Here is a 24308-nt window from a genome sequence, read left to right on the forward strand (position 1 = left end):
GGAGTGGACACCAGAACTCAGGACTTGAAACCTGTCCTCAAGGTCCCTTAGGGCCACTAAGCCAGTTCTGTGCTTCCTCCTCCTGGTGCCGCCCACACAGCAAAGAAGCGCAACTCAACAGTGACTTGCCCTCCCCAGGAGAAGGTCGGGCAGGAGAAATGAAGCACTTTGGGGTCAGCAAACTGAGCAAACACCTGGGCTGTAGCACGTGGCCAGAGTCCAGGAAAAGGAGAGGGGCCGGGGTAGTCATTCCCCACTGTGGGGCACAGGCTTCCCCTGAAAACGGTTCATGCAGCATTTGGGGGTCCAGGGGCGATGAGTCCTTCTGCCCCTGGCCGGACAGGGCTTTTCAGTTCCTGGGAGAGGTGGAATTGATGGGTGGGAAGTGCCTTTTTAAATTTAATTTTATTTTATTTTTTGTCCTGACCCCTCACCAACTGAGGCCTGTCCGGTGCAGCCTTGTAGGGGTTCATGCCCCTGGTGTGCATGTGGCTTTGTCCTTTCCTTTTGGTGATGGCAAATGAGGGGCAGGCCCCCTAAAAGTCCCTCTCCTCCCAGAGGCACAGCAGATGGGAAACCGAAGAGAGGCTGGGACGCTTCCTGGCAGGTCCTATCCTCTTTGGGAAGGGAAAGGGGCGTCCATTTCCAGCGTATAAAAGAAATAATCCCTGAAGTCATGAAGAGTGGAGATCCTTTTTTTTTTTTTAATTCTTTTTTCCTCTTTTTTTTTTTTTTTTTTTTTCCTGAAAAAACTTTATCTTGGAGATGTTGGCCCCAGGGGTCCAAAGTGCAGTGAGGGAGAGGTGGGGAAGGGACTTGGCACTAGGTGGCCTTAGGTGCAAGGCCCAGGCTCCTCAGATGGACGTGTCATCATCGCTGCTGCTGCTCCGGCAGGCAGGAGGCAGGCAGGAGGGAGCAGGGGCAGGATAAAGCAGAGACAGGAGTCGGGGGGTGTGAGCGCAGCAGGGGGGGAAGGGAGCTTCGGGATGAAGGAACACCGGCCCAGGGTTAATGCAGGAAGTTAAAGAAGAGAAATCTGGAGAGGCAGGAAAGGAGAGTGGCAGAGAAGGCAGACAGAGGGTTAGCCGGAGCAACAGAGGGGACAGTGAGCAGCTCCCACCAGAGAAAGAAACAGAAAAGCAGCCCCAGCTCCAACCCTCTCACGCTGCCCAGGATGGGCTGCCGTACATAAAGCCCAAGGGGTCTGGTGTACCCCCAAAGGAGCACCATGGGGTCTGGGCACACGAGGGAGCTGGACTCCCCTCAGCCCATGTGTCTTTCAACTGCCGGACAGAGTGGCTGGTGGCAGCTCAGGGGCAGATCTGGCCCAGCCAGGACCTCTGCCGATAACACCCTGTCCCTCCCACCCAAGCCGACTCACTCGGAGCCCGATGAGTCCTCGTCCACTGTGCCTGCCTTGATGCTCATGGCGATGGGCATGACCCCGTTCAGCTGTTCCTGAAGACTCTGGCGTGGTGGTGGGCGAGGAGGAGGTCCATTACGGCTGCCCTCACTGGCTGAGGAGGCCCGGGAAGAGCCTGTGCCCTGCTCCAGGGGCAGCCTTAGGAGGCTGCTCTTTTCGCTGATGGTGGGCAGACACTTCTTCTTGAGGATGCCTGGGGACAAGGAGGAGGTGGGTACCGTGAGCTGTAGATGGCGCATCCTAAGAGCCCCAGCAGGAGGATGTGAGCAGAGCAGATGGGAGACTCCTCACTCACCTTTGTGAGGTTGGGTAGAAGGGCCCGGAAGGGGTCCCAGAGACCCTTCCCGAGATAGGGCATCTCCATTCTCCCGTGGCCGCTCTTCAAGGGGCCCACTACCACTACTCTCCTTTGTGGTGGTCCCAAAGTCTCCTGGCCAAGGGACCTTCCCAGACCCTGGACCCCCATCTGTCAAAGAAAGGGAGTCTATGAATCTCAGAGAGGGGAGACAGTTAGGATAGCCACCACCCCAGTTCTAGTTTCCAAGAAGCCCTAGCCTCTTGGACTTCTGTTGCCCCCCAATGGCCGCAGCCCTGGTGCTGGCCCACCCTTGGGGGTACTGTGCAGGGGCAGTCTCTCAGCTCCAGGACCCAGCAGGCTGTCCCAGCCCTGCTCGCCAGGGAAGGCGGCCTCCTCCTCCTCCTCTTCCTCGCTGTCTGACGAGTGGGTAGAAGCATAGGAACCACTCTGGTCATCTTCCAGGGACAGGTCACTGTCAGAGTCCGTGTCGGGATCTGGGAGGTCAGGGATGGATCACAACTGTCCCACCTGCCCCAGCCCACCCTCAGCAAAAGCCAGGCCCCTGCCCTGTTGGGCAGCCAGGGCCTTCTGTCCTCACCATGTTGCTGGTCTTGACCTTCCAAGAATAGGCCACCCGGGTCCCCTAGGCCGGGGGGACCCTGGCCAGGGTTCAGCGTGGACTCCTCCCTAAAAAGATTAAGACCATGCTGAAGGGATCAGTCTGGCCTCTCTAGCTGGATTCTCGGGCCCTATCTTGGGACCCTTACTGCTTCTAATCTAAAGCGTGACCCGTGCTGGCCACAGTCTGAGACGCTCAGTTCCCAGCAGCCGGCTGGTCTTGGTTCTAGCGTGCATGGTGTTTCCCTCCCTCCCAGCTCTCCCATTTCCGGGGCTCACCTCAGTAAGAAGGGGATGTAGCTGGGCTGGCTCTTGCCTGAGCGGCTGGCACTGTGCAATGAGCCAGCGGAGTCTCCGTAAGGCTGGTACAGCCGTCCATCTGCGTAGGGGCTAGGGCAGTTATAGGACTAAGCCAGAGACAGACATGTCAGTGAGTGGGTGAGTGGGAGGGACTGGTTCCCAAGCTAGAAAGTAAAGGGTCCCAGGAACTTGCCCCAAGCCCTACCTCCCAAAAGGCCAGGGTTTAAAGTGAAGGACCCCTCAAATATCGTCTACCCCTTAGGGCCTAGCAGTGGTCACAGCTATGCCATAGCTGTGCAGCACTGGACACTGCAAATGCCCTGGACTTGTGTAAGGGCTTGCTGGTAAAAATAGGGTACTTGGAACTGTCTCCCGAGAATATTCTGGGAGATGAAAAATTTATCAAAATCCATGAGGAACTCTCAGGCACAGGCTGTCCTACCTGACAACCGAGCTTGACCCCAGGTCAAAAGCTGTCATACCCATGTTGACAGCATTTCCTCCCAAGGCCACATACACACCACTGCACCCCTTCCTCCTAACACGAAGAGGCGCAGAGATGGGGAAATAGGGGGCCTGAGTTTAAAAAAAAAAAAGCAAAATACCACACACACACATACACACACACACAATAAATAAATAAATAAATAAATAAAACCACAGAGAACAAACTGGTTCCTTGGGCCTGCTTCCCTTGCTCCCATCAAAACACCTCTTGTGCTCAGACCCAGGCTCCCTCACCGAGGTCAGGGTAGACTTAGTGGTCAGAGCAGGGTCAGGACTGGGCTTTCGGCTGCAGGCAAACTTCAGTGCTTTCCGGACCTCCTTGCTGAGCACCACGTAGGAAAGGAAGATGAAGGGGCCCTGGCAGGCAGAGGTGGCAGTGGTTGGCATACTCAGGCACCTCCGCCCCAGGAATGCTCCCTTCCACTCACGAGGGCGGGGCCAGGTACCTGGACACAATTGCAGGCAGCAAAGAGGTAGTGGAAGAGGAGAGTGTCGCTGTTGACAGAAAGCAGTGCCAGCAGCCACGCGGCGCTGAGCAGCAGGAGGACCGCGAAGGAGCAACGCAGGCCTGAGCTGGAGGGCGGGGCAGTATATGAGTTCTGCCATGAGGCCCCCTAACACCAGTGCCTGCCCTGTGCCCAACCACCTGCCAGTACTCACACAGGGCCTTTCTTCTCGAAGCCCTGCCGTTGGGCGGCACAGGAGGCTCGAGCTGCCAGGATGTACAAGAAGACACTCATCTGGGTGTGGAGAGGTGCATGAGAGAAGCAGAGGTCAAAGACAGTTTCTGCCCTGCCCAGAGGGGGCCCAGAAGCCCCAGCTCTTCCAGAAAAACAGGATCTGAAGGACACTCTCATCCTGCTCATCCCAACTCACTTTCCAGAACTTACCGAAACAGCAAAGGCCACTGGTCCAGCAAAACTCCAGATAAGCGTGTCGTAGATGGAGAGCCAGCAGAAGTCAGGGTTCCCATAGCCTTCAGGATCCAAGCCCACGGCTAGCCCTGGAGCATAGAGACAGCAGCAGGGCAAGGAGCTCAGTGCGGAGGCCACAAGGCTGTAGTCAAAGGTCCCCAGAACCAGGTGTGGAACACAGAGGAGGGTCATCTGTCCGCTCTGTTCTCCAGGATAGCCCCTCGCACCTAATACCAGGTTGTCCAAGTATAGGGGGAAGCGCGTCTCGGGACCTGGGGTTTGGGGTGCATGGCATGCAGGTGGAGCCAGGGAATCTCATACCTGTGATGAAGGCAGGAACGCCCCAGCCCAGCATGTAGTAGAAACGCATGGGGCTTGCGTTGACGTCCCGCACCTCTGTGAGTGCCCGGTACAGGTGTAAGGCCTCCAGCAGTGCCCAGGAAAAGGTGCAAAGGTACAGGAAGTGGAGCAGGATGGCAATGACTGTGCAAGCAAACTGAAGGCCGGGACACTGATCAGGAACCAAGGCAGCCAACGCAAGGAGTGTACACGCAAGGGACGGGGCGGTGGGGGGAAAGCCCAGTGCTAGGTGCTGCCTCAGAGGAAGCCCAGGCTATATGTAAGAGCATCTGAGATGCTGGGGCATTCAGAGAGACTTAGAGAAGAGCAAACTGGGGGGCCAGGTGCTGGAACTGGGCCAGAGAGGGGTCGGCCACCAGGAAGCCTTGCTGGGGCTGGGAGTTGGGAAGGGACTCTGGGAGAGGAAGCGTCTTACAGGGAGGTCAGCCTGGTTGATCCCCAGGAGAAAGACCAGCTGAGCCAGGCCCAGGGCAGCCGTGAGGTTGCGTCGGATGCCATGTTGGTTGGAGCGTAGGGCACGAAGGAGAGTGAGGAAGAGGAAGGTGATCGTCAGGGCAGCTAAGGTGACTCCAAGGGCCACGTATGTCAGGGTCTTCAGTGGTAAGATCTCACCATTCTGAGGGATGAGCGGCAGGGGGTCAAGGAAGGGCAGGGCCTGAGCACCTAGCCCCTCTACTTGGTTCCCACCCACACAGCTCTGGGCTACTCCTCGCCCTGCACACCGCCCCCCCACCCACCCCGGGCCCCTATGTCCAACCTCTCGTCGGGACACGTCCATAAGCACAGCAAAGCTTGTCATGTGGTTGCACTGGCAGCTGACGTGGCTCTCGTTACGGAAGACAACTTCGCAGCCACGGGCAGACCAGCCACCTGTGCCACTGACCCTGCAGGAGGAAGACAGAGTGAGGGAGGCAGAAGGGTGGGCAGTCGGGAGCCTGGACTCTTGGCCTAAAGCCATGGGAATAAGGGTGGTACAAGCTCACAGGAGCGAGTGGTTCCAGAAGACACAGATGGGCTTGGTCCGCTCCTCAGTCTCCAGCAGCCGGAACTGCACTGTGACCGGCTTGTCCAGAGCACGTGGCAGGAGTTCTTCATCATCATGGACACTGATGCTTACTACAGGCGTGTTGATGACCGGGCGCTTGGGGACTCTGAAGATAGAAAGGCACGCAGCCACCAAGAAAGCCACGAGACACCGTTATCACCAGGAGATACTTCCACTTCCACTTGCTTGACCCCCGCCCCCCTCAACCTCCCAGGCCTTGTCCCAGCCGCTCACCTCAGGCTACGCTTATCTGGGTCATAGTTGTGTGGCAGCAGTCCGGCCAGGGTGTGGTAAATGATGACGCTGGCCACCGCCTCTCCCTGACTCAGTTCTGGGTGCCGCCGCTGCCGCCGTGCCAGCTCCTCGGTCTCCTGGGCTTCGCCAGGGCCTGCAGGCCTCACCATAGGGGAGATCTCTGGAAGTAAACGCAGGCACACTCAGCTGGCGCTGCCCTCTGATCCATCTGCGTGGGTGCCCCATGCCGAGCTGTCACCCCACCCACGTTTCCCTCACCACCACCACCCCCACCACCCCCCCCACCCCCCCGCTGACCTCTGAAGACAGACTCTGGCAAAATGACTGTGGTCTCAAGGTCCGGGGGACGCTCCCCACGTAGTGCCTCATAACGGGGCAGCTTGGTCCCGGCAAAGTTTCCCTTATCCAGGCGCACTACAGAGATGACTAGAAAGGAATAGGGTCGCAAGTCACTCACCAAGTGGGGTAGGCAGGCCCTAAGCAGGGCTGCCCTTTGAAACGGGGGTGGGGGTGGGGGGGGTGGGACTGTCTCCACAAACCTCTCCCCAGCCCAGCACCGCCTCACCAATGTTGGGTGTGATGATGGTGAAGGGGCTTAGGTAGGTGTGCCGCATGTTCTGGGCGAGGGCGCTGGCGTAAGCCTCATAGTGCTGGAGCAACCAGGCGGTGCCACCCTCCGTCTGCTGGATCAGTTCCCAGTGTCTCTTGTTGGCTGCATCCAGGAGGGCGCTGCCCACCCTCAGCAGGTTCTGGAGATGGGCACGGTCACAGTGGCATGTGCTTGGTTGGGGTCAACCTCATACCAAGTTCCAGCCCGTGCCTGGCCCAGGCTCGCCCCGCTCTGGCCTTCCCTCAGCAGTTGCCACTGCCTCTCCTGGTATCATACTGCCCGCTCCCATCACAGGTATCCTGCCTCTAACCCTTCCTCTGAGCCCTAAGTCAGAGCTACCCAGTGTGTCCTCTCGTGCCTCATTCTGTGGAATGACTTTTTGGTTCCCTGAGAAGACTGAGCTTCAGGTCGGAATCCTGTATCGCACCACGGCTTACAGGCTGGTCATGGAGGCCCTTTGGCAGGGGTGAGGCTCCTTGCAGTAGGGGAGTAACCCCTTCTGTGCCCCAAGACTGCCAGGAGCAGGATCTCTCACAGGGCCCCACCACGCCTACTACAAGCCCCACCTCAGTGAAGTGCACGTCCTGTGTGGCAGACAGCCCAAAGCCCCGCTGAGCACTCTCATGAGCCAGTAGTCGTGTGGCCAACTGGTAGGCCACCTTGACGTCACTGCCAAAGTAGCCGGAGGTGTGCTGTGTGGCGTTGCGCAGGAGCAGGGCTAGCCTCTGGGAGCGTCCCGAGTCCAGGCCTGATTCATTCCGCTGCAGGCGCTCGGCCTGGGTGCAGGGGCAGGAGGGCGGAGGGTCAGGCAGGATGCTGGGGATCGGGGACCCCAGAGTCAAAGGGCCCCAGGAGGTTGGTGGGGAAGAGGTGGTCTCCGCAGGTCGGAGCCTCAGGGAAACAGGAGCTGGGGTTCAGAAGTTCTAGTTCCAGAGACAGGGGTATGAAAACGAGAAGATGAGGGGTCGACTTACGAAGCCCTTTAGCTCTGAGAAAGTGACTGATGTGCAGTTGAAGAGGTTTGGGGGGAGCCATCCCCTGTGCTCATCACAGTGGCGCACGGCAGTGCCTGGAGGAAAGAAGCCAAGAAGGTGGGGCTTAGCCAGACAGAGGCAGCTCATAAGCCAGTCAGGAACCAGCAGCCCATAAGAAAATAGGAAGGCTGGTGTACAGAGCCAAACAAAAAACAAAACAAAACACACACACACACACACAGACAAAACCTCTGCAAAATCAGTCCAAGGCCCATGAGAACAGAGGTACATAACCTCCAACAGCAACCCCTCCCCCCCCCCACGATATTACTGTCCTTTCCATTTGGCTACCGCCACTACCTATGAATTATAGTCACTGCTAATCTCAAGGTCAGCACAGGCCCCCATCCGGTGGCTGAGTCTCTTGGGAGAGTGGCCAGCACACTGTAGTGTTCAGGACCTCCTGCCTTTAATGTGGTATGACTCCAGTTAGCCAAAGTTTAACTCCCAACCATGCACATACAGGATTTCCAACAGTTCTGTTCCGCTTGGAGATTAGGCATTCTTGGTCGGCTTAGGTTGAGGGTGAGTGAGTGAAGGAAGGTGAGACATGGAGTCTCTAGGAGCTAGAAACCCAAAAGCAGGTCCCCAGGATCTACAAGCTGGGGGTGGGGTAGGGGTGGGGACTTGCTGTCTTTATTCCTCTGACAGTGAAGGCCAAGTCTGTAAAACCTACCAAAGGAGCCTTTGGGGCAGGGGGCAGCAGCAGGTAGCCCAAAGCGTGTGCGGGGCCACCAGATCCCAGCCTCTATGGCCCGCGGGCAGCTGTCGTAATTCACTGTGGAGAACACATAGTCACCAATGAGCACTTCTGTCCAGGGCCCCCAACCTTCCACCAACATCCCCAGCCCACTGTCAGCCTCACCCCTAGCCTCCTGGAGTGCAAGCTGTTGCCATAGAGCGAGGAGGGAACCGACCTGTCCCAAGGGTCCTACCTTCACAGCCATTGGTGGTGACCTCAGCAAAAGGATTGTCACAGCGATCACACTGACGCCCAATGACCCCAGGCTTGCACGGACACTGGCCATCCTCAGGGTTACAGACTCGGGACAAAGAACCGGTGGGGTAACAGTCACACAAGAGGCAAGTGGGGCTGCCGGGGGGCCGGTAGTGATTCTCCTGGGAGGGAAGAAGCGGGGGGGGGGGTGTCACTGGACCAAGACGTCTTTCCTGGAGGCTAGAGGATCCTTCAAGCTGTGGCCTCCCCAGAGAGAGTCTCCCCTACCCTGGGTCAACATTCCCAATAGCAGAGAATGACTTGGAGTTGCACTTATCAGTGAGAAGCCAGACATTTCAGAACAGATTGCAGACAGCTAGTCCAGGGCTCACTGGCTCAAATACTGGTCCTGGGTCCCCCCTGCACCCAGATATGATGGCAAACAACCGCTTGCTATGGCAATCAATATGACAAAGGCACCGGGCAGGCCCTCATCTCTCTGGAGGAAGGGCTCATCTCCTCTGCTTTCTCTTTAGGGCCAGAAGTTACAGGATGGGGCACCAGTGGGGGCTCGATTGGGACTGTCACCTTACAGTGGCACTCGCCACTTGTCTTGTTGCAATCTGGGTCAAAGCCTTTGCTGACATCACAGTTGCACGGACCACACGTGGGGTGTCCCCACCAGCCACGGGGGCAAGGTTGGTCAATCCTGCAGAAAGAAACCCAAACAGGCATGAGCCCCCTCTGCCACAGCCACCTCCCACTTGACTCAACCCCACGTGGTCCTTTTGGCCTCGGGTGCAGCTCAGCTAGACTCTTGGAGCTCAGAGTGACACCAGAGGACAGCCCCAACCCACCTACCTGGTCTCACAATATGGCCCAAGGTAATTCGGCAAACACTCGCAGACATAGCCGTGGGGCGCGCTGGGTTTTCGGGTACACACAGACTGGTGCTCACACGGGTTCAGGTCACACACATTTGTACAGTTGTCACCATAGTAACCTGGGACAAGAAGGGTCAGAAAGGGTCACTCCCATCCTCTACTGGTATTCTCTTCTGTTTAACTCCTCCCCGTCTACGTGCCCTGACTCTGTACATCGCACCAGGCGGCTATACCCTTGAAGTGTAAAAGATGCTCGCTCAGAGATGTGACCCCTAGCACAGGCCCTGTTTCCCAGGATCCTTAGCATACCTGGGTCACAGCTGCAAGAATAGCTGTCCCAGTAATTGCTGCAGAAGCTGTTGGCAGGACACGGATTAGAGTCACAGGGATCCGGCCAGCTACAGCCTGGCTCCACGTTGACGCTCTCCCCACGGCTGGGATCCAGACTGCTAATGCCCTCAGGTGTCTCGCTTACCCTCACACCCTGGAGGGAGAAGAGCACCATTGGCCCTCAGTGGAGCAGAGGGCTCCAGGGAGAGATGGGTTGGGAGATCGGAGGAGGAGACTCACCTGCAAACAGCCCCGGAAGCCACGGGCCACACCGCTGGCTGGCCCAGGGACTCCCCCGACTGTAATATTGCTCAGGTGCAGCCCATGCAGCCGAGGGCCGAGATTGCCCTCTGCCTTCTGTTGCCCATAGTCAAAGGACAGGATGGCGTGGCCAGGGCCCCCACTAGCTCCCAGTGCCAACTGTGCATGATGCCAGTCACCGTCATTGGCCCGGCCTGGCTCCAGACGCAGAGATGAGGCCTGGAGCCCCGTGCCCTCCACACTTAGCACTACATGGCCTTCCCGAAGCTGTACAAAAAGGGGGATAGGAGAACAGCAGACCACCACCTCAATGGGTTTTTCTTCCAATCCGCTGTCCTATTTCTCAATACCAAACCTGCCTGGCTGTGGGCAGAGGAAAGATTGCTTATTCCCCTTACGGTCGATAGATGGCGCTACTGACCTACCGAATGGGCTCAGCCAACTTTTCGCTCCCCGTCCCCCATCCCCACCTGCAAACCCCGCCCAACCACCTGAGTCCAACCACACCCCCCCTCCGCCCTCGCGCCCCCAAGGATCCCGCAGCTCTAGCCAAGCCAGGGCTTGCCACACTCCCACGTGCGCTGCATCACCTGCAAGGTAATGGTGCTGCGCCCCCTGGTGACGGCCTGCAGCAGGACACCGTCTGCCTGGCGTGTGCGGAACATGAGGCTGAGGTGCCAGGGCTGAGAGATGGGCAGAGAGAGGCCGTGCCAGGCCACAAGGCTGCTGCCCAGGAAACGCTGGGGATTGGCCATTTCTGGGAAGGGCAGATAAAAAGTGACTGAAGGGCAGAGCAGTGGAGTAGGAAGTGTGGTGGCTCCATGAGAGATGGGGCCTTGCTTCCCCTCACTGTCCCGTCCTCCAGGGCATTTACCTGTCCCGGGCCCGCCCTACATTGTGCCCAGGGCCTGCCTCTGACTAGGCCCTTTGTCTCCCGCCTACCTTCTGCTAACTGCCCAGACACGCTTTTCCACCCACAGCCCAGCTTGTAGAGCCCTGCCCAGAGCCTGCTGCAGCCCTGTCAGTGATGCCAGGCCCCAGCCTCTGGCAGCTGCCGCTCCTACCCTGGGCACAGCTCTTGCCCCCGAAGCCTAGCGGACACTCGCAGCTAAATGCATCCCACTGGTTCACGCAGGTGCCACCGTTATGGCACGTGTTGCTGTCACACACGTTCTTCTTGGTAGAGCAGCCTGGAAGGGAGAGACAGGGAGGGACTCAAGGACCCCGGTCGGGGCTGGGCTCTGAAAACCAGCGGCGGTGACCACACAACCACACAGGATGGTATCCCCGTGCCCTGCCCGGCTCCTGCTCTTGGCACTCAGCTCCCAGGCTTGCCCCTACCACCCCCAGGTCCTCGTACCAGGCACAGTGCCATTGTTGGCAATGAAGTCAGCCATGTCTACGTGTCGGCTATCCACTTGGAGGTTCCTCATGCACCCCACAAAGTGCCTCATTCGGACAGGGAAGCTCTCCGGCAGATCTGGAACCCCACCCAGCAACAGAGGCCCGGTCAGGTCCAGAGACCTGGGAGAAGAAAATGTGGCGACACATGAGTTTAAGTTTATGGTTTTTCTTTCACTCACCCCCTCACTTGCCACTAAGCCCAAGAAAGGGAACACTTGGGTCAAGGCCAAGAGGCCCTGAAAGACAGTGCCCAGGTGGTAGAGGCACCCCAATATAGATAGATGTGCTCTCGGCTCATACCCCTTCCCCTCACAGCCCCCCTAGGGCCTGACTCTAATTCTCCAATACTGACCAGCGTAGGGTAGGGGCACATCAGACTGGTCCCCACTCCAGAGCCCCATCCCCTAGTTCCTGGCCCTCCTTCCCCACTTACTTCTTGCTGCCTCCTTGGGTACCCTGGGCAGCACAGGAGTAGTTGCCCAGCATAGCTCCAAAGCGCAGAGCCACCCCAGTGTCACAGCCATCCACGGTCACCACAGCTACTTTCTGCTCAGAAGGGCCTTGCGGAAGTCCTGTCTGGCCCAGCAGTGGCTGTGGATCAGAGAAGGGAGGCAGTAGAGAAAGAGCCCGGCACAGACACCCAACGGTGTCGCCTCTCCGTACACCTACACCCATGATCAAGGAGCGCCCAATGGGATGGAAATGCCTTACAAATGGCACACCGCTCTTCCCAGGCACCAGAGCGATGATGACCAGCCTCCCCCATTGCTCGCTCACAGTACCAACTAGGGCTGGGCAAACCCCTGTGCCCCTCCCCCTCCCCCACACCCACCTTATTGTAGTATTTCAGCTGTACTGTGTGCCACTGGCCATCACTGACCCCTCCGGGCACGAACGGAGACACAGTGGTGGTCGATTCCCCTAGGGAAAGGCCAAGTAAGCTGGGTCGCAGGGAGGAGGGGGGGGCGGGTAGGGGTAGGGGTGAGAGGCAGAGAAGTGGGCACGTCCGACAGGGTGGAGGCCAGGTTCCAGGTTTGACTGGGAGAGAAGGTGGGCGAGGTTGGGGAACGTCAGGTCTCAGGAGCTGGGCAGGGTGGAGGCACGGGGCTCACCCGCAGAGAAGGTGAGCTGAACCTGCTCCTGGATCACCTCGAGAGCCACAAAGTCATGCTTCTCGTTGAAGCGCCCATTGTATAGCAGCAGCCCGTTACGCTCCTTGGTAGCAAACCTGTAAGGGGGGGTGGTTATGGGGGCCAAGGAATGGAGCACCCACTTGTATGCCAGCACCCCGGCCGGACATCTAAGAGAACACCGAAGCTGGCACTTTGGCTAAGGCTATGGAGTCAGAAGGCAGATAATGAACGAACCCAAGCAAGAGCCCTGGCATCCCGGCCTCTTCATCCTCCAGGGTTGGGGAAAGAGTGCCAGCTAGACCCTCAGGGTGAGGACAGCCTGCCAGGACACCCTGAGAGCTCCGTCAACGACTGCGCCCAGTACTTTCATTGCTCTGCTCCCCCACCTAGCAGAACAGGGAGCGCCCGCCCCCCTGCCTGCCCCGCACTCTCACAGTACCCTGCAGCCCCAGGGCCTAGTCACTCACGAGAGGGCCAGGGTGAAGTGGAAACGCTGGCGCAGGCCACGGAAGGTGATGAAGGAGCGGGCAGGGAAGCTGCGTGTGGTCACCTGGCAGAAGGGTTTCTCAAAGTCCCCAGATGGGCAGTCACATTTGAAACCCCCCACCAACAGGTTGACACAGGTGCCCCCGTTCTTGCAGACACCTGGAGTACAACGGCCGGAGCGGGCACTCACTTCGCAGTGCTCACCTGGGCATAAAGGACAAGCGGTGTGAGACCCTGAGGAGAAGGGAGGGCTACTGAAGGTCCTCCCCCCACCCCTGCCCCGGATTGTAGATTAAATACGAAATGCCCCACCTCGGTCCACCCCAGCTCATGGTCCTGGCCGAGGGAACCGTTTTAGGAGGTATTGGAAACTCGGACGGAAGAGAGTAGTTGGAGCAGGCAGGTCCCTGGGGGTATGCCATAAAAGCCATGTCTTGTCCCAGGCCCCTTCTCACCTGGCTGAGCAGCCTTGCTCTACCACAACTCCTGCCACCCCCGATGCTTTGCCTGACTCCCCCCACCCCACCCCCCCACCCCCCCGATGCTCTGCCTGACTCGCTTTCTAGCAAAGGAACCAGCCCATAGAACTGAAACCGCAGGCACCGTGAGACAAAATTAACCTTCCTTGTCTTAAATTGTTTCTCTTGGGTGAATCCAGTGATGCAAAGTCTAGCACATCCCTAGCAGTGTCTCCTATGACCCCACCCAGACTCTTTTTTTTTTTTTTCTGAGACAGGGTTTCTCTGTGTAGTCTTGGCTGTCCTAGACTTGCTTTGTAGTCCAGGCTGGCCTTGAACTCACAGGGATCCGCCTGCCTCTGCCTCCCAAGTGCTGGGATTAAAGGCGTGCACCACCACGCCCAGCCCCGCCCAGACTCTTAGGAGTTCTTGCTTCCCTTTGAGTGCCTTTCTGCTCTGAAATATACACTACCCCAACGCTTCAAGGCACTCTAATCGGCCCACCATACCAGTCTCACTGTAGCTCCACGGATGCTCTGCTGCAAGCTCCTCGGAGTTCTTCAGCCCTTCCCCACACCGCTGCCTGCCCCCCCTCCTGCCCCCCCCTCCCGGGGACCCTGGTCCCAAGGCCCTGGCCCCTGCAGAGGCAAATGCCAAGAGAGGAAGGAGCTAGAGGACCGCACAGGGGCTGTGCCACCCCCCCCCCAACCCCTGTTCTTCCCCCCTTTCCCACTAGTGCCTTTGTTCCTGTCAGGCACAGAGATCGGCTTTCTTCCCTGGAGATGGGACTAGGTTTCCACTTCTATTGGAGTTGTGGGTTGGGGTCGATGGTGTGAAATAAGCCGGGGCTTCCCTATGAACAAGGCCTCAGGTGGGAACTGAGGATCCCTATGGGCTCGAACAATGCTGAGAGAGAGAGAGTGGGGGCCTGAGCCTGCGGATGGATGAGGAATCGGAGGAGTGAAAAATTCCAACATCAGATGGGAAAATCCACTCCCTTCTCTCCCTCCCCACTCAGATCCTAGAGATAGGTTCTCAGTTTGTGTGCCTAGTGACTGGCTCCTGTTGCCATGGAAACTGTTGTTCGCCTACTCTAAGCCCCCTTCCCCATCCTCCTGGACAAAGACTCCCCTCCCCTCTACCAAGCTCACACTCCCCTCTACCCCCCACCACCACCCCCAGCAGCAGCAAGTCTGGCAAGTTCTGAGCAAGACGATGCAGCAGGAGGCGCTGAGCCTGCCTACGCTACTGGCAGAGCCAGTGGGCCTGATGCTGGAGGACAGGAGGGAGGCCTGGGAGTCTGGGAAGGAGAAGGAGCAAGTGAGCTAGGAGCAGAGGAGCCTACAGGGCGGGGCAGGGTGTAAAGAGACCTGCCTGAAACCACTGGCCAATACAGAGGCAGAAATGGAGCTATTCTGCTCAGGGTTATGTAGGTCCAGCCAGTGTCCTGGAACTCCCATGACCCCAAACCCCAGCTTTTCAGTGCCTTCCTCTAGTTCCTGGGTGGGGAAAGTCTAGTTACAAGTTAATGACGGCATTCACTCAGCATTATGAAGGCCTGGTCCTGGGCCAGCAACACCTCTACCTGGATCAAATCACCCATCTCAGAACTTCCTCAAACAAAAGGCAGTGCTTACCACACAAGCAGCTTTCACTGTGTGTGTCAAATTATTTACATGAGTCCTCACAAGCCAACTTTTGACCTACATAAACTGGTTATCTGCATCTTAAATACTTAAATACTGTGGGAAGAGAAGCTTAGTAACTTGCTCCCTTTCTTCACACAGCTATTAGTGGCAAAGCTGGAACACAAACCCGGGTGCAGGACTGACCTCAATTACACAGTCTCAGTGGGTATGCGTGCAGGCGGAATGTGCTAGCGTGGATGTGGGTGTGGGTGTGTGAGCTCGCACGGTGAGCAGAAGGCTCCTCGGTCTGACTTCCTAAGCAGGCAGCTGTCAAACAGCAAGTAGGATCTAAGAACGCCTGCTGAACCTATAGTTTATGCTCTTGGGAGGAATGAGGCAGCCCCATTATTAGCCTGATTTAGGCTTGGACCACAGCGTCAGCCCTGCAGGGCCACCCCCATGGTCCCCGCCCTAGGCTCACCGGTGTAGCCTTCTCGACACAAGCAGGTATAGCCTCCCTCTCGGCTGCGGCAGCGCCCATGGGGTCCACAAGGCCTTGAGTAACAGAGGTCCACCTCGGTCTCACAGTAGTCGCCTGTGAAGCCAGGTGGACAGCGACAGCGCAGACCTCCGACAGGGTGGATGGGCCGGAAGAGCACCGAAGAAGAGGCGATGAAGGGCGCGGAGGAGTCGAAGCGCAGCACGGACACACAGCGCATGTAATTCTCGCAGGGCTCTCGCAAGCAAATGTTGTCGTCGAAGGGGAGCACGCGCTGGGCTGAGATGGCGGTGAGCAGGCTGCGGTTGAGGTACAAGCGCTCCTGCAAGTCTTCTGAAGGCAGAAATGGTGGCCCACCCCCGGGTCCTGGGGGCTGGCCCACTGACAGGCTCACATTAAGGATGTGGCCACCAGGGGCATCAGTGTCCCGCTGCACATTGAAGATCACCACGTGATCTGGGGGTGTGGCCAATGTGGCAGCCACAGCCTGGATGAAGAGTCCCAGGAGTGGTGACAGAAAGCGCTCTGGGGACATGTCTTCCAATCGCAGCGTGATACTGTGTGTGAGCATCTCGTCTGTGATGATGGTGACACGTAGTGAGCACTGGGCTGTCACACTGTGGACGCCATCTGAAGAGAAGAGACATGGATCAACATCGGGCATGGGGGTAGGCAGGGCAGATGTGCCAAGCAACAGAAGTGACAAGACACAGGGCCTGGCGTAGAGCAGAGAAGGGACCAGGCTTTGTGTGATCGCACAAGTGTAGAGTCAGGAAAAAGGAGCGACGAGGAGGGAGCATCAGGAGGGAGCACTAGCAGGAAGAAGCACTGAGGAGAGGGAGCACCAAGAGGAGGTACCCAAAGGTGCCCAGTGAGATGTGTCACTTTTGGACAAGTCACTCCTTGAGGGGTTACCCCATCCAGGCTTAAGAAAATATGATTAAAAAAACAACAACTGTTCTTTGCATAGTTTCCCAATATTCTTGGTACAATGCCCAAACTACCTTTCAGTGTTTATCCCTCCTGTCCCCCAAGACCAGTCTCTGGGTCCCTCTGCCCCAACACTGAGTTGTCTTGTCTTCGCTTACTTTTCTAGCAGGCCCGGAGTACTGCAGGTGACTCCCACCCACCCCTCGCTCTGTATATCTCAATCCCATCGCAGCCCTGCCTCTCCTCACGTTGTAGGAGGTTGGGAGTGGGAGATGAATTGGGTTGGCAGGCCACCAGGTCCCCCCTCACACTCAGCTCCACAACTGCCTGCCTGCAAGCCTGCTCTGTCCCCACAACACCTCTCACACACACAAAGCCTCCTTCCCACCCAACTCTGGGCAGCCCCTGAGGGAATCCCACGCCCAGGAAATCTAGCTGAGCTACCTCAGCCCAGTGGCGGCAGCACCCACAGCTCGAGGCTGAAGAAAGGGTAGGTGCGGGTGGGGAATCTAAGGAGAAATAAGAGGCCAGGCAGCTTCCACCCTGAACTCCACTGGGCTGGTCTCTCCTCTGGCACCAGGGCCTCTTAGTTACTCATTACTAACTTGGTTCACCAAGTTGTATCCAGAGGTCTGCCTGCCATACCCCCAGGCGGCACACTCACTTATAAACAGCTAAGTACGGACACATTCACTGGAGTCTCACCCCACCCACGCACACCACGCTCAGGAGCGCCATACACACCTGAATGTGTGCACACATGGGAATGGACTTTTTTTTTTTTTTTTAAGTAAAAATGAAAATTAGGCCGCAGAGAAAAGGAAACGGGCTGCGAGGGTCTTAGAGGGTACTCCTGCTTAAGTACACTGCCATACACATAGTGCGTGTCCAGTAAAAACCAAAATGCTGATGAGAATCCCTTGGATATAAAAGTGTCTTGAAAACACTGCAACAAGCCAGGCCGTACAGCACACCTTTAATACCAATCCTCGGGAGGCAGAGGCAGGCAGATCTCTGACTTAGAGGCCAGCCTGGTCTACAGAGGAAGTTCCAGGACAGCCAGGGCTGCACAGAGAACCCCTGTTTTGAACAACAAAAACAAAACAAACAAAGCATGGCAGCAGATGCTCCAATCAGATGCAGAATATGGCATCTAAGTGGGATAGGGCTGGAGCCAGTTGCTGGGGCAGATGTAGAAAAGACATGGGACTGCATTTTGTCTATGTCACACTTATGTCAGGTGGTGGGTACCTTGTGTGGTGAGTTGAGCCAGGCCATAGTGAAGGCGGGCACCCATCTCAGCTGGGCCCTGGGCCCACTGCCTACCTGGCCTCCAGTTTCCCAGCTGTGCTCTGCTTGCCCTTACTAACAAGCCTGATGCCATGACAGCTGCTCGCCTCTGTGCCTCCTGCTTTGCTTAGTGTACCAAGTCGGCAGCCCACAGTCCTCCAAGCCCTCTAGCCTGCCCGTAGGTCTCCATGGTGATCAGGGGCCTTTGCTTCCTCTTTTCAGAAGCCTGCACTCGGGCCCAGGGCTGGAGCAGGAGCTGATGTCACAGCCCAGTGTTTTCTGAACGGGATGGTCCCTCCAGACAGAAAGCGACACGGGACTCTACGCACAGTGCTCTTGGACCAATGAGCAAGAGCAGCATTGCCATCCCCCCGGCCTGGGAACCAACACTCCTGTATGTTGTCCGCCACCAACCCGGGCCCTGTCTGTGCCCCACCCCAGTACGTCTCTGTTGCCTCCCATCTGGCCCACCATCTGTGGCCACCTGCCCCTTCTGCTATTGTCCCCACCCCAGCAACCAACCCATTGCCCTTTCTCCTTTCTCTTTGTCCTTCTTCCCAGCCTTGGCCTGGGTCACCCCTCAGGTGCAAAGGCAGGTTGGGAATAGGAGTGAGTGGTGTGTTGCCTGAGTTGTTTTAAACAGAAGAGAGAGCTGGGGTAGGCTCTGACCCAGGAAATACCACCTGGGTCTAGGCCTCAGCCAGCTGCACCCAGGAAGATGCCAGAATCAGAGGCCCAGCCCTTCCTCTTCTGGCAGAGGCTCGGCTGTCTGGGAGGTGAGCAGGCCTTGGGCAGGTTCTCGTGTGTGTGTGTGTGTGTGTGTGTGTGTGTGTGTGTGTGTGTGTGTGTGTGTGTGTGTGTGTGTGTGTGTGTCTGAAGAAGACAGCTGCCCGGACCATTTGGGCTGGACGAGCCATCAAGGCCAGTCTGGGCTCCACAGGGAAGAAGGGAAGAAGACACAGGGACCAACAGGAGAAAACAAAGACCCAGGAAAAGAGCCAGCAGTGGAGGAAGTGGAGCTGGGAGAAGGTGGCAGACAGGCAGTGCAGGAGGGTCCCCATGGGCAGGGTGGGAGGGGAGGAAGAGACAAAGAGGAGGAGGAAGACAAAGGGGCAGTGGGCGTCAGTCCCCCTCACCCAGCTTCCTGAACTTTAGGGTTGCCTTGGTGACTGACTCTAAGGGTCAGGGCTCATGGGGGAGGGGGGAAAGGGCAGAAAGACCAGCCACAGTGGCCCTTAGTGCTGCCCCGAAACTGTTCCCTCTAGCCTAGAGGGTTCGGGCTGTGTCCCCTGGCAAGGATGCAAAGGCTAAGCTGGGCCGTCTTCCACACTGCCTCTAGGTATCTAGGCAGACTCACTACTGAGGGCTGTGGATGGAGGGCAGGAGGGAGAGGCCTTTCTTCTGCCTCTAGTGCCAGGCGCAGATGAGGGTGGCCCTGGCTTCCTCCTCCTCCTCCTCTTCCTCCTCCTGGTGGGAAACCAGAGCTTCAGGTGGTTCAAAGCCTGACCCACAGCCTTTGAGAGCTCTTTCTCCCTGGTCCCCACAGCGACCTGAGGGGGTGGAACCAGGAAGTATCTGTCCAGTTAGAAGATGGCTGAGGCCATCTTCCCTTCCCTGGTGTGTAAAGGCGGCCTGCAGTGGGATGCCTGGACTCAGCCCTGGAAAAATCGTTAACAGTCCCTTCCTCCTTCACCCCAAGTCCCAACTCCCAGATTCAGGAAAGTGAGTCTGCCTCACCACCACCCCCTGCCCCCCGCCCCTTGCTTCTCACCCTGACAGAAAAGATACAATACTGTCACTGAGTCCTCTTTTCCTTCCCCAAGTCCTGCTGTCTGAGGAGTCTGCAGGCTAAGCGCTTGGCCAAGCAGCAGGAATGTCCAGTCTGGGCTCCGGCCAGGCTCCCAGGCCCCTAGAATTCTGTTCTCTCCCCACCAAATCAGGGCCCTGAAGTCTCTGCCCTCAAAGCTCAGTCACCCTGGTACCCTCTGATCTCCATATCTATTTTCCTAAGCAATCACAGTCAGCAGGGAAGGCTAGCACCCCAAGAACAGCCCACAGAGAGTCTAAGGGCCCAGAAGGTCTATCTGCCCTGACTTCATTGCAGCCCCTCCCCCAAGCGAGACCCCCAAGCAAGAACTCAGGACAGTGGGGTCTGTTTGGACAGAGACAATGAGCTCTGGTTTTACTTCCTGCCAGGCGCTCTGAAGAGAGAGCCAAGGCCGGCTCTTTCTGCCTGGAGGAAAAAGAAAGGTCTAGACAAAGTCCATGCTATTCGATTCTGCAGCTCTACTGAAAACCTGAGGGAGAGAGAAGAGGACAGCAGGGTCTTGACCCCCTGCTGGAATCCTGTGTCCCTGTAGCCCTCTGACGTGCCAAAGGCTGTGTGAGGGTGACAGGGGTGCTGAGGGACCAACATGCCTCGCCTCTCCCAGCCAAGGTCTTCCCTCCCCCCCCCCCAGCTCCTTTGGCCTTCCAGGCTTCCACGTGCCCTTTCCCGCCCCCCCCCCAAACAATTCTTGGCAGCCATAGTCAGTGCACTCACACACTTCCTCCACCACGTCACAGTCTGGTAGGCAGGGGGCAGCCAACCAAAGCAGCCTAGCCAGCCTAGGGCAGCAGGCGGGGCCTGCGCCAGCTGCCAGGATTCCTGGGGTTTCTACACAGGCTGGTTCCTGATCTCACAGCTCCGCGTTGGGTGGCACTCCACCTGTAGTGGCTACCCAGGCCTCCCCCAAGAACCATTCGCACCCCCAACACCCCTGGTCCTCTCTCTTACCCGACACCAGCACGCTCATGATGGCTTCCAGGGGCCGGTTGTTGTCCAGGGCCCGGCTCAGTCTCAGCTCTCCCGTAGAGGCATTAAGCAGGACCAGGCTCAGTTCGTTTCCTCGCTCAAAGCTATATGTCAGGCTGTCTGAGATATCGGGGTCGTGGGCAGGCACACGGCCTATAGCACCCCCGGGGAAGCTGCTTGAGCGGTTGGTGACATAGTTGTTGAAAAGAATCTCAAAGTTGCCCAGCACTGGTGGGTTATCATTCCGGTCAAGAAGGCGGACATGGACAGTAGCCCTGCTCACCAAGGGAGCAGACGTAGCCTGGATGACCAGGATATATTCAGGCCGGTCCTCATAGTCCAAATCTACCAGAGCCGTCAACTCCCCCGAGAAGATGTCCAGCTGAAAGACCTCAGGGATGTTGCCTTCCACAATCTGGTACATGATCTGGGCATTAGTCCCTTCATCTGGGTCAGTGGCTGTGACCCGGGCCACAGCCAGCCCGATGGGGCTGTTCTCTTCCACAAACACGTCAAACTCATCCTGCTCAAAGACAGGGGGGTTGTCATTCACATCCAACACGGCGACTGTCACTTCCATGGGTGTGCGGGCTGGCGGCATCCCCTTGTCTACTGCATATGCCCGCAAGACGTACTGGGCCACATTCTCACGATCCAGCCTTCGCAGTGTCCGCACGATGCCTGACGTCGACTCTACGATAAAGTCCCCATCCCCGTCATCCCCTCCTTGGAAGGTGTAGAAAACCCTGCCGTTGAGACCAGAATCACGATCGGTGGCTGAGATCTGCAGGACACTGGTGAAGGGTGGCACATCCTCATAGACACTCCCCTGGTAGGAATCTCTCAGGAACTGGGGAGCATTGTCATTTACGTCATTCACCAGAATCTCCAGGTAGGTGGTGTCAGACTTCTGGGGGATGCCGTTGTCCCGAGCGGTGATGGCCAGGGTATAAGATACCTGGTCCTCATAGTCCAGCTCAGCCTGGGTGGTGACAGCCCCGGTGTCTGCATCGATTCGGAACTGGGGAATGCTGTCCTCCATAAAATAGGTGATTCGGGCATTCTCGCCCGTGTCCTCATCCGTAGCGCTGATCAGTACCACTGTGGTGCCTGCCGGTCTGTCTTCATTAACGTTTACTGTATAGTGGGAGCTCTGGAAGACGGGACGATGGGTGTTGGCATCGGTGACATTCACCACGATCTGAGCTGTGTCCTGCCTCGTGCCATCCGAGGCAGTCACAGCCAGCACGTACTGCCGCTCCAGTTTGTAGTCCAGCGGTAAGGCAAGGGAGACCAGGCCACCACCGCTTTGGCTGGTGATGGAGAAGCGGTTGCGGGTGTTGCCGCTGGTGATCTGGTAGGTGATGACGCTGTGAGCATCTCGGTCCACGGCCGACACTGTCACCACGCTGGTGCCCACAGCTGCATCCTCGTTGAGCCGTACGGTGTACTCCGGTTGGGTAAAGGCTGGGTTGTTGTCATTAACGTCCAAGATGGTTACGCTAACGCTGGCCGAGGCACTGAGTGCTGGGGTGCCATGGTCCCGGGCTTCCACACCAAAGCTGTAGAAATCAACCTCTTCCCGGTCCAACTCCGCAGCCACAGAGATCCAGCCTGTGCCGTTGTTAATGGTGAAGGGGAAGTCATGCCCGACTCCAGCCAGGCTGTATTCCAGGCGGGCATTGTCACCAGCATCAGCATCGATGGCCTGGACGTGCAGAACTAGGTAGCCCAAAGGGACACTTTCTAGGACAGTGGCCTGAAAAGGGGTGCTGACAAAGATGGGGGCATTGTCATTGATGTCTAGGACCTGTACTGTTACTAGACCGGAGACGTTGGAGAGCGGAGGCCGGCCACCATCCTGAGCCCGAATCCGGAGCGTATATTCTTTGGTTGTCTCATAGTCGAGCGGACTTACCACATCCAGGGCCCCTGTCTGAGCGTCCAGATAGAACTGCCCCCGAGCATTGCCACTCATGATGCTGTAGTGTACCAGAGCGTTGCTGCCCTTGTCACGATCCGAGGCTGTGACTCGGAGAACTGGGGCTCCTGGGGTCACATCCTCCCGCACCTGAACCACATAACGCTTCTCACTAAACTGGGGCGCATTGTCGTTATCATCTTCCACGGACAGGAAGACAGCAGTCGTAGAACTCCGTGGGCCCGGGTCTCGACCCTGGTCACTTGCCTCCACTGTCAATTTGTAGGACTCCACCTCTTCCCGATCCACAGGGCCACGGGTTCGGATCACCCCTGAGCGGGGATCGATCTCGAAGACTTCTGAGGGGCTGCCCCCAGCCCCCTCCAGCAGGCGGTACAGAATGTTGGCATTTGGAGGGGCATCCCCGTCAGTGGCCCTGACTGTAAGGACCTCATAGCCAACCTCCAGGTTCTCCCTGAGGCTCTCCTTATATTCTTGCTGTTCAAAAACAGGGTCGTGGTCATTGGTGTCAGTCACTAAGATGGTAAGTGTGGCCAAGGCACTCCGGCTGGGCATACCATGATCCTGTGCGGTGACCCTGAAGACATGGGTGCTCTTGGTCTCACGATCCAACTCCTCAGCTGTGGTGACAGTCCCAGTGATTGGATCCAAGGAGAAGAAATGGTTGGAGCGGCTATCGAAGAGGGCATCCATGGTGTACTCAAGTCGACCCGCCTCCCCCTCATCGGGATCAATGGCTCTTAACGATGCAACGGAAGTACCAGCTGGCTTGTTCTCAGGCACTGTGGCCTGGTAGCTGGGAGGCTGGAACTGGGGGGCTGTATTCACATTCCTTTTCCTGCGCCCACCTATAGATTCCTCTGGTGATCCTTCCCCAGGGCTGAGCCCTGGGGCCTGTGCCAGCTTGCAAGACTGGCATCTCAGCCGTGGGGCCTTTAAGCAAGGGTGCTCTTGAGGCAGGGTTAGCTTGCCTTGCGGAGAAAGGTGTCCTCCGATACCCAGGAGACGGCAGCTCCAGGGGCAGCCTTCAGAGGATGGCGGAAGAGGGATATGAGCCCCTGATACCGGACACCAAACCCTCAGGCCATCATGGTGGGGCACCAGGTGGCCAGTCAGCTCAATACCCGAATCTCTGCAGCGGCTGGTGTAGAGCCAGAGGTTCGAAGCAGAGGCTGGGCAGAGCCAGCCCACGGGGGCGCAGGCCCCAGAGGAGCCGCGTCCCCCGGACCCGAGAGAACGGCAGGGCCCCACTTGATCTCCCAGTAGTGGCGAAGGCGGCAGCAGCAGCAACAGCAGTAGCAGCGGCAGCAGCGGCTTTGGGAGGGGGGCGCTGGCAGCCCGGCTCCGCATCTCTCCCTGCTCCCGGCCAGCCGGGTCACCAGCCGCGGCGGCTTTTCCTCCGGCTCCTGCCGGCCCCGCCGCGCCTCATACCCAGGCCGGGGCGCCGGTCCCCGGGAGCCACCTGTACGTCTCGCAGGGCCTGCACCCAGATGCCTTGGCGGGGCCGCGCGCTGAGCCCCCACGATGCGCCGGGCTCCCACCACTCTCGAAGCCGGGCCCGCTCCCGAGTCACCGCGGCCACTGCGGGCTCACGCTGCGCCTCCTCCACCTGCGCTCTGGGTGCTCTCCACCTGCGCCCAGCGGCCGCGAGGACCTCGGGCTCTGCCGGGTTCCCGGGTCCCGAGCCCCAGGATGTCCCCTCCGCCCGCGTGAGATCGCCCACCTGCGTCTGCAGAGCCGCACGCTCCGGCCCGGGCCCAGCTGCCAACAACCGCCCTGCGCCACCCGCTCGCGCCCCGCGTCCCCGCCGCGGCTACTGCCGGTAGCCGCGGTCCCGGGCCCAGACCCGCGTTCCCTCGCCTTCCCGGCGGGCGGGCGAGCTCTGCAGAGCAGCGGCGGTGGCGGCGGCGGCTCATTACCATAGACCTGCTTGCGCCGCCGCGGTCTTAAAGCGGCGACGCCCAACGC

The 24308-nt window shown here is 58.1% G+C and overlaps 1 protein-coding gene across 1 annotated transcript; it reads right to left on the reverse strand.

Moving 5' to 3' along the window:
• Positions 1 to 399: 399 nt before the first annotated feature.
• On the reverse strand, positions 400 to 24204 carry Celsr2 (cadherin EGF LAG seven-pass G-type receptor 2). Its single transcript, XM_051165448.1, has 34 exons — positions 20381 to 24204; positions 15367 to 16014; positions 12781 to 13003; positions 12293 to 12408; positions 12013 to 12101; positions 11614 to 11771; positions 11137 to 11300; positions 10841 to 10966; positions 10367 to 10533; positions 9756 to 10043; positions 9495 to 9669; positions 9163 to 9304; positions 8890 to 9010; positions 8300 to 8483; positions 8041 to 8142; positions 7305 to 7399; positions 6897 to 7106; positions 6286 to 6469; positions 6018 to 6146; positions 5700 to 5880; positions 5404 to 5571; positions 5178 to 5304; positions 4836 to 5036; positions 4382 to 4556; positions 4037 to 4149; positions 3807 to 3886; positions 3593 to 3719; positions 3381 to 3503; positions 2619 to 2746; positions 2320 to 2408; positions 2030 to 2215; positions 1719 to 1889; positions 1382 to 1616; positions 400 to 1036 (listed from the first exon to the last, which is right to left on the reverse strand). Exons 1-34 carry the CDS (start codon positions 23688 to 23690, stop codon positions 1009 to 1011), a joined length of 8763 nt encoding a protein of 2920 aa, XP_051021405.1. The 5' UTR covers positions 23691 to 24204; the 3' UTR covers positions 400 to 1008.
• Between the last annotated feature and the right edge of the window lie 104 nt (positions 24205 to 24308).

Source organism: Acomys russatus, chromosome 23 (genome assembly GCF_903995435.1).
Source record: "Acomys russatus chromosome 23, mAcoRus1.1, whole genome shotgun sequence".
NCBI classification, from domain to species: Eukaryota; Metazoa; Chordata; class Mammalia; order Rodentia; family Muridae; genus Acomys; species Acomys russatus.

What these genes read in the sequence shown, in the direction of transcription:
- Celsr2 (XM_051165448.1), bottom strand. Translation starts at nt 23,690, where the DNA reads ATGCGGAGCCGGGCTGCCAGCGCCCCCCTCCCAAAGCCGCTGCTGCCG. An exon ending in CCAGATAAGCGTAGCCTGAG is followed by an intron (nt 5,572 to 5,699) that starts GTGAGCGGCTGG and finishes TTCTATCTTCAG; the next exon opens with AGTCCCCAAGCGCCCGGTCA. An exon ending in CTAAGTCTACCCTGACCTCG is followed by an intron (nt 2,747 to 3,380) that starts GTGAGGGAGCCT and finishes TCTCTGGCTTAG; the next exon opens with TCCTATAACTGCCCTAGCCC.